This window comes from Phascolarctos cinereus, unplaced genomic scaffold, assembly GCF_003287225.1.
Source record: "Phascolarctos cinereus isolate Bilbo 61053 unplaced genomic scaffold, phaCin_HiC Scaffold_4;HRSCAF=312, whole genome shotgun sequence".
NCBI classification, from domain to species: Eukaryota; Metazoa; Chordata; class Mammalia; order Diprotodontia; family Phascolarctidae; genus Phascolarctos; species Phascolarctos cinereus.
The window spans coordinates 208,255,499-208,268,680 of NW_027555847.1; the positions used below are offsets into that span (position 1 = coordinate 208,255,499).

The window sequence follows — 13,182 nt, forward strand, 5'->3', positions numbered from 1 at the left end:
GGCCGACAGAGCAATTCAGGAATCTCCCCATATTACGGTCTTTTCGGATAATGTCACCAAAATCTTTCAAAGCCCTATTGGATTTTCATAATTATAGACATAAAACAGATTATCTCCTGTTAATTCCCCCAAGGAATTAAGCTAGGGGCCAAATCCAGACTGCAGATCAAAAATTCCCCACTTTGTTTCAGAATGAAACAACCTTTCACAATTTTCCAAAAACTGTCAAGTGTTAATTCAAATCTCACCTCTTCCTCTAAGAAAACAGCTAATGGTGCTACATAACATGACTATGATGGGGATAGGATCTGAACCCCTAAAGGGAAAAGATCATGTCTTTGGGATCTGGACCCAAAAAAAAAAAAGCCCTGGACTTTCCCACATAGCCAAATCTCTGGCGTTTGCCTGAGGCTATAATTCTATCACCTGAGGCTATAATTCTATCACCAGGCCTTTCATTATGGCCTATCCCCAATCTTCCAATTTTCTGTTACACTTAACCTAGCCTAGCCCTACATTGTATTACCTCACTATGCCCCGCCCCCTCACTTCCCACCCTTAACCAAATACTTAGATTCCTTAGGAGTTGGGCCAATGAGAGATTCTTTAAATCTCACACTCCCCTCCTCCCCTCCACAGATGTTCTGAAAAACCTTGTCTTTGACTGAAAGAAGGTGTGGGTCAAATTCATTTGGGCAGTACCTGTATGTCGTGATTTTGGGGACCCAGAACCCCTAAACTTCTAAATCTCAACAACTTGATCGTTTCTTTAAGTGATCTTTAAGCATATGGAGTAAATTAGCTTTTCCTCCCACCTGTTAGATATTAAAGCTGAAAAATGATCCCAGGTCATAAGAATTAAACGTTGCTCCCTACCCAAATAAAGTACCACAGTATATTTATTTTACAAGCCAATTGATCTGAACTTTTAGAGAGTCCAAATCTGCCACGATGCATAGAGGCCCAATAGCTATGTTAAAGATCCTATATAACTTCGGCTATCTAGATTCTTTCAAACCCAAGTACCATAAGAATAAATAAAAAGACTGTGGGTTCTGGGAAAGCTTCCACAAAGAGCCATCTAGGTGGTGCTGGGCAAAGACCTGAGTTCACATCTCTTCTCTGACATTTAATAGGTATATAACCTTGAGCAAGTCATTTAACTGCTAACTGTCTCAGTTTCCTCAACAATAGGGATAATAATAATGATCAGGGCGGGGCCCAAACCAAGATCTTCGCCCTTTGCCCCAAAGGGAATCTGACCTGAGTCACAGGCCCCAGACCCTCATCCTTTTAATCTTAATTCAGATCTGGCTCCCTTTTGTCTATAGGCCCCAGAAAGGCCTTCCTTTATCTCCTTTTGAAAGTCCTAGCCCCACCTTGATTTTGTGCAGATGCCTTTCAAACTTCTGCCTTCCTGTTCCCTCCATTAGCTATTCCCATTGTCTATTCAATCTCTCAGACCTCCCCAATTAGAATTCTTACCTAGACCCTTTTCCCAACCCCCTTCTCTGGCCACCCAAAGTTACTTTAGTATTTAAGATCCACCTTGGCCCTCATTCAGATGCTGAAAATCTCATGCTCAAAAGGCTGAGAACCTCTCATGCCCTCTGGTCTTTACGGGTGTCACCCAGCTGAGAATCTCTCGTGCCCCAAAAGGCTGAGCCTTTCTCATGCCCGCCTGTCCTTATGGGCGTCACCTGGCCTCTGTGATTTATCACTAATAAACTTTTCCTCTGGCTGAAGAAGATTTGAGTTGAATTCATTCAGCAGAGCCCGGTACCACGATCTTGGGGTCCCAGCACCCAAAAAGTCCTAGACCTCTTCAATAGTACCTATCTCACAGGGTTGTTGTGAGGATGAGAAAATGTTTGTAAAGAGCTTTGCAAACCTTAAAGCACTATTTAAATGCTGCTATATTAGCATTATTATCATTATTATCATAATCATTAAAGAGTTGAAATTTAAATAATGGGCAAAGTTCCAACTGCCAGAAGTAGGGAATGGAGCATTTCAGACAAAGGAATAACACATACACAGAGACATGCAGGCAAAAAAGTAAATCACAGGAATGCCAAGGAGGAAGCAGTATAGCTCTTGGAAGGAGCCTTCATTTTGGAAGGAGCCTCCAATTTGAAGCTGGAAGATTGAGGTTCAAATCTTTGCCTTATCACTTACCACCATGTGACCTTGGCAGAGTCATATCACCTCTTAGGGCCTCAGTTTTTTCATCTGTGAAATGAAGGTACTGGACTAGATCAGGGTTTCCAAACTTTTTCAGTTGTTATACCCCTTGAATGCCAGTAAACCTTACACTACCCCCTTTCAATATGAAAAGAATAATAAATTCTAGAGTTTGCCCTGCATGCATACAAATGAGATAAAATAAAGTGATTCAGTGGCTTTCTTTTTAAGTATTCAGAGGAGCCCAGGGCTATTACAAATCAATTTAAGCAGAATTTTTTACCTTCATTGATTAGAAATCTATTTCTTTTAAATCAAATCAAAATATTCACTGTACACTCTTGACAACCTTTTTAATGTCACTTGGGGTTATGAGAGACCCAGGCTGGGAATCTCTGGACATTTCTAAAATTACTCCCAACTCTAAATCTGTGATTCTATGATTGTAGTCTGGTTTGGCTTTAGCTAAGAGTATATAGGAAGATATGGAAATGTGTTTTGCATGATGGCACGTATATAACCTATATCAAATTGCTTACTGTTTCAGGGAGTGAGGGAAAGAATTTGGAACTCAAAATATTAAAAAAATGTTAAAAATTGTTTTTACATGCAATTAGGAATTTTAAAAAAACAGGTCACTTTTTAAAAAAAAAAGTATATGGAAAAAATAGCATGGGGCAAGGCTAGCACCAAGCCTAGTATTTAAGGCCCTCCGGAATCTGTCCACATTTACAACCTTATTTCCAGGAAACCTCAACCAGGAACCCTGTGATCCAAGTAGGCTGGGCTACTTAACTGTCTCCTGAACACATCTTGCCCAGTTCTATCCAGTGTGCCTTCACTCATGCTATGCTACTCCTCCCCAGGTAGGGAATTCCTATTCTTTCTTAAATTCTATCTCTACTATGAAAGCCTACGCTTACCCCTTTCTCCTAATGACTCCTCTCATCTCTGAATGACTAATACACTTGTTGTCTATACCCTTCATTTTTCACAATCATATATAATATCACATTACATTGTTATTTAATTTTTCAAGTGTGTTTTTCCCATCTTCTGCACTAGATTGTAAAGCACCACCTCTTAACTTGAGGTTTTTCCTTGACCTCCCTCCAGATTCTAGTTATTCTACCACCAAATAACCTTGTATTTAAAATATAATATCAAAATAGATATTAAATGCATCAAAATATATGTTACATATATGTAATATTTCAAACATCAAAAATTAATTCTGTAGGCAGCTAGGTAGCATGGCAGATGGAGTACCACCTGGAATCAGGCAGACCTGAGTTCAAATCTGATCTCAGACACTTTTTTTTTAATGACTTTTAAATTTTTTTCTTATTCCATACTAAAACAACAATTAACAGCTATTTCTGCATTCAAACAAGAACAGAATGAAATCAAATTTATAACAATGGATGGAGCACTGAGCTTGGAGTCAGGAAGACGAGTTCAAATGTAGCTCCAGCCATTTACTAGCTTTGTTACCCTGGGCCAAGTCCCTTAACCTATCTGCCTCAGTTTGCTCATCTATAAAATAAGGATAATAATACCACTTACCTCCCAGGGTTGTTGTGAGGATCAAATGAGAAAATATTTATGAATCGCTTTGCAGCCTTAAGTGCCATATAATAATATCATAAGAGTGCTTTGCAAAATTGAAATAGCTATATAAATGCTAATTATTATTATTTATTTTGTATCTATCTTATATAGACTTTATAGGTACATGTCTTCTCTTCTGATAAAATGTTAGCTCCTAAAGAGGATAAATGCTTTCCTTTTTAAAATATGTAACTCCAGCACTTATCAATCCATCAAGGAAGGAACCATTTATTAGGCATTTACTGTATTCCAAGAAAAAAAGCAAAAAGTCCCTACCCTGAAGGAATTTTAATTCTGCTAAGCACTGGGTAGAGCCTGATAGAATAGGTGCTTAATAAATGCTGACTGATTCCTAAAAGCAGGATCCATGTCTTATACTTTTATAATCTCCATTACCCCTAACAGAGGTAGTAGGAGCTCAATGAATATTTGTTGAATGAATCTTCACACCCCATGATACTATCTATTAACATGTTCTGCATGAACCTGAAAAATCGCTGTGGACCAAACCTTAGTCTCCTCTTCTCAGAGATATTCAATGCATATTTTCTTATGGACTGGCTCCCAAGGTGTTCCTTCTCTGATCTTCCTGCTTCTGAAGAGACCCTGTTTTCAGAGCTGGCTGGCTTCAGCAAAGTGCCTCCTGTTTTATCCCTCCCAAGGATGGTGGTCCTCCTCCGAATAAGGGACCGGTAACTGGGGAGCTCTTGAAGGAAACTCATAGTCATTGAAGTAAAGACGCTGGAATCTGAGGTGTCTGTGCAAACACAAAGGAAGAGAAAACATCAGTATCAAATGGGAAGTAACACCTATGGCATCATCATAATAAAATAATAGGGCAGCTAGGTGGCACAGTGGATAGGTGGCACTCATCTTCCTGAGTTCAAATCTGGCCTCAGACTTACTAGCTGTATGAGCCTGGGAGGTCACTTAATCCTATTTGCCTCAGTTTCCTCATCTATATAGGGCAGGTAGGTGATGCAGGGGACAGAATGGAGGGCCTGGAGTCAGGAAGACTCATCTTCTTAAGTTTGAATCTGGCCCCAGACACTGACTGTGTAAGCCCGGCAAGTCACTTAACCCCCTATTTGCTTCAGTTTCCCTCATCTGTAAAATGAGCTGGAGAAGATGGCAAACCACTCCAGTATCTTTGCCAAGAAAACCGTGAATGAGATCACAAAGAGGTGGATACGACTGAACAACAACAACAATAATAATAACAACAAAGTTTGCAACACAGTAGCCCATACACCATAAGCAGCCTTGTAAAATTCACTTCCTTAGGTCAGTGGCAAAGTCATATTGATCTCATTTAACTGGTTTATTGGGAAGGAAGAAATAACAACAAAATCATTTGTAGGAGTAGCAATAACAACAACAATAACAGCTAGCATTTATATGATGCTTTAATTTACAGAGCATTTTTCATTCATGATGTTGTTTGGTCTTCCCAACAACCCTAGGTGCTTATCATCCCCATTTTATACATGAGGAAACTAGGTTCAAAGAGATTAATTGACTTGCCTAGGGTCATATATCTAGTAAATATTTGGGCAGGATTTGAACCCAGGTCTTCCTGACTCTACCTCTAGCCCTCTATCTAGTTCTATGCTGTACTTATCCAAGGAGGAAATATGGGTCTTATCCTACACAATAACCAGTCTTGAAAAAAATCACTTCCGGGGCAGCTAGGTGGCGCAGTGGATAGAGCACTGGCCCTGAAGTCAGGAGAACCTGAGTTCAAATCCGGCCTCAGACCAGACACTTGACATTTACTAGCTGTGTGACCCTGGGCCAGTCACTCAACCCCAATTGCCTCATTAAAAAAAAAAAAGAAAGAAAGAAAAAGAAAAAAAATCACTTCCTTGAGTCAGTGGCAAAGTCATATTGATCTCATTTAATTTGCTTATTGGGATGGAAGGAGCAGTAAACTCACTTATCGTAGGTAGATTTATTTTCTGTACAGGGTATTCCTTTGCAGAGCTGTGATAGTCTACTGATGGAGTTTGAGACTTGTAATAACAACTCATTTTGTGATGTAAAATACTTTAAAGCTTGCTAAGTGCTTTTCTTGACCATCCCACAGGAGAAGTTTTAAAAGTATTATTGTGCCCATTTTATTGATAAGGAGACTGAAGCTCTGAAAGAGATCTACTTTACCCATGATTACACAGTTAGTGGTCTTGAGGAATGTTTCAAATCTAGGTCTCCAGAAAGCAAGGCTATCTACACCATACTGCATCCCATAAGACTTCATGTGGTGTCCAGACTCTTTGCCTACCTACGTAACCCTGAACAAGGCACTTTACCTCATTTCTTTCTCAACGTCAAATAAAGATAATTAATTCTTGCCTATTTATTGACTTCTGAGAAACTTGGGAAGACGTTTACAAGCTGATATAAAGTAAGCAGAGTAATGACCACATTGATATAAAAGAAAGCAATACTAAAAATCAGAACCTGGATCAATATATTGACCAACCTTTACACCAGAGTATAGAAGATGAAATCATACCTTCTTCCTTTCATCTGACAAGTGTATGTTCAAAATGAGGCATATTTGGTTAGACTTTAGGTCAGTTTGTTTTACCTAACTGTATCTCTTTGTTACAAAGGAGGGTTTGTTTGGAGAAAGAGTGCAAAAGATTGTTGGGAGAAGTGTTACTAGAAAGTTAAAGGGGTAAAAAACATCAACACAACAATTTTTTAAAAGATTAATTGGGATAATATGTATGAAACCACTTTGGAAAGCAAGAACAAGTAGATAAATACATGTTACTAGCTGTTATTATCATTTAAAATTACAATCATGGATCAACTATAGACTTAGGGACTCTTTTCCGAAAGTCCGTGCACTAAGCTTTCTTTTAGCTGGCACATTGAGGCACAAGTCATGTTTACCAGCTGGCACTTTGCCTGGCGTGACACACACACAAAAGTGAATTGTGTTCTCTCTGGTCCCTTTGCTACAAAAAAGGGGCCCAAGCTTGCTCCATAATGGGGTCATGCTCTGAGGACAAGCTTACTTCCCTACATCTCATGAAACAAAAGAGCTTTATTAACAAAGAAGAGAAGTCTTTACACAGGAAGCAGGAGCTACCAAATGGCCATGTTGCCTATTTTCTCCATTAGAGACATGCAGATAGCTTGCCCTCTCTAAATTTCACTGCAAAAGACAAGACTGGTAATCCTTCAGTGTTTCTTTATAAAAGGAAAAAAACAAAATACTTTTCTTTCAGGCAGCTAGTGGATAGAGCACCGGCCCTGGAGTCAGGAGAACCTGAGTTCAAATCCGGCCTCTGACACATAACACTTAGTAGCTGTGTGACCCTGGGCTAGTCACTTAACCCCAATTGCCTCACCAAAAAAAGAAGAAGCTTTTCTTGATCCCCTTTAATGTTAGTTAATATCCCTCTGTTGGATATGTCCAATTAAATGTGTATATTGTTGTTTGTATGTTGTCTCTCCAATTAGACTGGGATCTCCTTGAAGGCAGGGAAGTTTTTGCCTTTATTTGTTTCCCCAGCACTTAGCACAGTGCCTGCCATATAGAAGGCACTTGATAAATGTTAGTTAACTTGACTATCCTGATTTTTCAGATGAAGACTGTGGAGACTAGAGTGCTTAAGTAGTTTACCCAGGATCACATAAAAAGTGAGAGTGTACAGGTATTACATATTGTGGAGGATTCAACTGGGAGCATACTGGAAGTCTTTATGTGTTGAAATAAAATATATCAATGTACCTTTTTTAAAAGTTAGTAATACAGCTGTAATTATGAGCCAGATCATCTCACACATAAGTCCAAACCTCTTTCAACTATACCATTAACTTGTCTTAGAGTTGATTAGGGTTGCCTGGTTTCTGACATTATATTCTCCCACAATCTCCAAAACCATGACCACCCCTTCTCCCCCAAAGTAGGGAAATGAAAATTAAAGTGAATTTTGACAATTTGACAAAAGCATTTGAGGCCATTCCACAAAAGATAAATAGACAAAGGATATAAAGGCAGTTTAAAAAATGCAAACTACCAGCAAGCATATGAAATACGCTCCAAATCAATAATAGGAAAAATGCTAATTAACTCTGAGGTTCTACTTTACACTCATTACATTGGCAAAGGTGACAGAAAAAGAAAATGATAACTGATGGAGAAGCTTTGAGAGGACAGGCACAACAATGCACTGTTGGTGGAAATGTGAATTTGTCTAAGCATTCTGGAAAGCAATTTGGAACTCTATCCCGAAAGCCACTTAACTGAGACCCAGCAATATCACCACCGGGCTTGTACCTCAACAAGATCTGAGAATGTGGAAAAGGACCCAACCATAGAAAAATATTTACGGAAGCATCTTTTTCTCATAGGAAAGAACTAGAAATAAAGGGAGTATACATCGGTTGAGGAATGTATAAAGAAATATATGCTCTATGAATGTAATGAAATACTATCTTTATATATATATTATATACACACACACACACATACATACATATATATATACATATATATATAGAGAGAGAGAGAGAGAGAGGAGAGAGAGAGAGAGAGAGAGAGAGAGACAGAGGGAGGGAGAGAAGGAGAGAGAGAAAGAGATAGCAAGAGTGATGGATTCTGAGAAGCCTGGGAAGGCTTACATAAATTAAGGTACAGGAGAGAAAGCAGAACCAGAATAACAATGTCTATAATAGGTATAACATTGTGAACACTGTAAAGAAAAACAAATTTGAAGGAATTAAGAACTCTGATCAAAGCAATGAATAAGAAGCCCTGTGCTGAGCACACAGTAAGTAAGCACGTGGTAAAAGTTTGTTTTTGCCTTTGAAATGACATGAAATGACATTTTAACAACAGATTGGCCTTCCTCATGTTTCAAGCTTATTACTAAAAGTGAGTTTTCATTTTCCTGAACATCTATTTGGTAAAGGAAAGAGACAGAGATTCCTAAAGTTAGCCTGGGGTGAACAATAGCTATAATAAAAGAAAAATCATAATATTTTGTTTCAAATTCTATACTTCTTAAAGGATAATATACATTTAAAGGAAAACACACACTGGTTGGAGGTCAGAGGACATGGTTTCATGTCTTGGCTTTAATTAGTTATGAGACATTGGGTAAGTCATTTATAGTCTCTCTCATTTCATACTCTTAAAGATGAGGAGTTTGGACCACATGGTCTCTAAGGTTCCTTCCAACTCTTAAATCTACAGCCCTATGATCCCATTTGACCTTCACAAGCACAATGAAAGCTAATGCAGATATTATTTTTAAATACTTCATTATAAACTTAATATTAAATGTCAATAAAACTAAATATACTTTATGAATACATATACAGGGTATATATACCAAGTCAGTACAATTTTAAGCTATTAAAATTTAACGCTGCATAAAGACTTTTGGGACACTCTGTATTTAAATTAATTTCAATGTATAAATCATCACTTTTCCAACTCTCTAAGTCTCAGTCTATCAGGATTCACTGTCCATTCATGTTTACTGACTTTTCTTTTTATGTATCTATAGTTCTTATGTACTTTATTATAGGGGTTCTGCTTTTTTCCACATCGTTATTTCATAAAGTACTTCAAAATTTCTTTATATTCCTTACACTTGTTGGTCTTAATTACATTATACATGAATGTACCACAATTTATTTAACTGTTCCTCCACTGTTGGACGCTTAAATAGCTTTCTGTGTGTGTGTGTGTGTGTGTGTGTGTGTGTGTGTGTGTGTTAAATGATAAATAATTCAACTTTGAAAATATTTAAACAGAGAGCTCACTCTTTAATTTCTTGTTATACTGTCAGAGTATATTCTCCAACAATAGGATTATTGAGATAAAGCCAATATCATTATCTCTGATTGACAGATGAGGAAACTGAGGCCCAGAGGGGGTTAAAACCAAGGTCATACATTGGATTAGCAGCAGAGCTGAGATTAGAATCCACCTCTTCTGAATCTATCCCATTATAATGAAAAGTTGGTTATAGGTCACCCACAGAATGATTACACTGGAATACTAACATTCATTCTTAGGCTGTTCTTCAGTCTAGCTAGGCATCTAGTCCAACTCCTTCCACCAAGAATAAAGAAATCCAGGCTGAGAGAGCTTAAAAAACTTTACCAATATCATACAGGTAGCAGTTAGCAGAAAGGGTTTAAACAGTCCCTGACTCTGAATTCGTCATTCTTTCCTCTGCAATATATCTTTATCCCTATGAGTGATCAGAAAAAGCTGTCATATTGTTCTTGTCTTCACATCTCCAGAATCTAATATCTTCCATGTAGTAGTTGCTTATTGAATGAATGAATTTAGCCATTAGGATGCCCAAAGAGGTATAAAGCTGTGTAAACTTTTTGATCCAGCAATACCACTGCTAGGACTATATCTCAAAAAGAGGAGAAAAAAAAATGGAAAAGATCCTATTTGTACAAAAGTATTTATAGCAGCTCTTTTTTATAGTGGCTAAGAATTGGAAATTGAAGGGATGCCCAACAATCGAGGAATGGTGAACAAGTTGTGGTATATGATTGTAACGGAATATTATTGTGCTATAAGAAATGACAAGTAGAATGATCTCAGAAAAAAACTGGAAAGACTTATGTGAACTGATACAAAATGAAGTAAGCAGAACCATAACATTGTATACAGTAACAGCAACTTTGTATAACGAAAAACTGTGAATGACTTAGGTATTCTTAGCAATATGTTGAGATGATTCAAGACAATCCGAAAGGACTCGTGATGAAAAATCTATCTGCTTCCAGAGAAAGAACTGTTATTGGCTACATACAGACCAAAGCATGCTACCTTTCTTTTTTTCCTTCCTTACTTGTTTCTTTCTTCCTTTTTTTCTAAATTTTCTTGCTCAAAATGACTAATATGGAAATGTTTTACATGATTGCCATGTATAACCTGTACCAGACTACTTACCGTCTCAGGAAGGGAGGGATAGAATTTGGAATTGAAAACTTTAAAAATAAAGTTTAAATTTGCTTTTACGTGTAATTGAGGGGAAAATAAAATATTATTTTTAAAAAGGAAAATATAAATTTAAATTTAAAAAAACTAACAGTTTTAAGAGTATCCTTGTAGATTCAGTAGAGTGGTAGAATCTGAAGATGGATGGCAAGAGGACTGAGTAGAAGGTGGGGAAACAGAGGCAAATGGTGCATATGGCCCTTCTTGAGACTTTTAGATAGTTTTGGATATACCATGTTGAGTGAGACAATGTGAGATCTCTCAGATGGACTGAGTGTAACAGTTTTGTAGACTGTTACAAACTCAAGGTTGGTTACGCTGGCCTGAATAGGCCCAAGTTTCAAGTTCCTAGAAAAACACATAATCTGTACTGTTACATTAGTATTAGGTAATGGCTAATGCTAAATAAGGATAAAATAGTTAGGATTGGTAGTATTATAATGAGATTCCTTGTTTCTGGGGTAGATTTTTGCGTTTTAGATTGTAAGGCTGAAATTCCTGTCCAATGGGAATTTACAGCCAGTGGTGGGTGGGTGTCTCTGCGTTAGGACTATATAACCTTTGTTCTGACCTTTGTGCCTCGCGTGGCTTTGCTCGGACTGCCGGACGAAGCAGACGCCTGCTTCTCGCGATAACATAATAAATCTTTCACTTTATACCTAGAAAATCTCCAAGTGTTATTTTTGGGTAACTGTAGCACACAATGTCGCACATACACACCACCACCACCACCACCCCATTCCTATTCAATAAACTCCAATGGCTTCCTATTACCTCCAGGATCAAATACAAAGTGCTCTATTTGGCATTCAAAGCCCTTTATAACCTATCCCCCTCCTACCTTTCTAGTCTTCTTACACTTTACTCTCCAACACATATTCTTTGATTCACTGACACTGGCCTCCTGTCTATTTCACAAATAAGACACTCCATCTCTCAGCTCCAGGCATTTTCTCTAACTGTCCCCATCCCTGTTCCTCCTCAATTCTGCCTACTGAGCTCCCTTAGCTTCCTTCAAGTCCCAACTAAAATGCCATCTTCTACAGGAAGCTTTCCCTAACCCTCTTATTCCTAATGGCTTCCTTCTGTAAATTATTTCTTATTTATCCTGTACATAGCTTGTTTGAACAAATTTGTTTGCATGGTTTCTCCTCTATTAGACTATGACCTGAGTTTGGGTCAACAGGCTTCATGAATGCAGCAGCCCAAGGGATCCATGACACACACAAAAGTCAGAGACTAGAAGATCTCTAGACTCCCTTCCAGCTCTAGATCCTAGAATCTTATCCTGTGGGCATTTTCTTTGGTGTTTCTCCCATAACTGGAATGCTCTCCCTATTCAACTCCAACTACTGACCTCTCGAACTTCCTTTAAGTCCCAGCTAAAATCTCACCTTCTACAGGAAGTTTTCCCCAATCCCTCTTAATTCTAGCACCTTCCTTGTTAATTATTTCCTATTTATCATGTATATAGTGCATTTTGTATATATTTGTTTGCCCATTTTCTCCCCCATTAGATTATAAACTCCTTCAGGGCAGGGGCTCTCTTTTGCCCTTTTTTTTTGTATCTCCAGCACTTAGCATAGTGCCTGGAACATAGTAGATATTTTAAAATGTTAATTGATTATTGATAGCTGTTAGAAAGTTCTTTTTTTTTAAGAGGCAAATTATAAGCACTTTGAAGTATTTAATGGCTAAGAAAGATACAGGACTACCTGGAAGTGGAGAGAATGAGGATAATAAAAGATTTTCCTCTCCTTTCCCTTTTTTTCTCCATCTCCTATACACCCTGGGTCTGATTTTACAACTCTGTTCTTTTGCACCCCACTCTCCTTTTTCCTACACTCAATTCAACAACTGGCCAACGTTTAAAGCATTATTATCAATAATATGTGGGGGGGTGGAGCCAAGATGGTTAAGTAAAGGCAGGGACTTGCCTGAGCTCTCCCCCAAATCCATCTAAATATCTTTTAAAATGATTCTAAACAAATTCTAGAGCAGTAGAACCCACAAAAAAGAGTGAAATAAATTTCCAGCCTAAGACAACCTAGAAGGTGTACAGAAAAGGTATGTTGCACCAGGATGTAAGAGAAGTGCAGTCCAGCGCAAGCCACACCAGCACAGACTGGGCCCCAGCAAACTCGAAGCAGGCCTGAGGGGACTGAATCACTGTGGGTGGTTTTCAGTGGTGCAGTGGTGGGTTTCAGACTTCTCAGCCCACAGACACCAAATACAACTTAGAAGGACAGCAGGAAATGTCTGAGAGGGTGAGAGAGGAACGCAAGCCATCACAGGCGGCACCAGCATAGCCCCAGCCCCAGCAAACCAGGAGCAGGCCTTGGAAGTGAATGGGTCAGCAGCAGCAGTGGCTTGTGGTTGCTTCCAGAGCTCCCAGACCA

At 38.4% G+C, this 13,182-nt stretch overlaps 1 protein-coding gene across 1 annotated transcript in view; it reads right to left on the reverse strand.

Moving 5' to 3' along the window:
* The window catches only part of TMC7 (transmembrane channel like 7), a 72,344-nt gene that overhangs the window by 48,102 nt on the left and 11,060 nt on the right, over positions 1-13,182 (reverse strand). Inside the window, exon 2 of the mRNA XM_020965398.2 lies at positions 4,306-4,552. Within this exon, the coding sequence (XP_020821057.1) occupies positions 4,306-4,552 (247 nt within the window). The remainder of the gene's footprint in view (positions 1-4,305; positions 4,553-13,182) is intronic.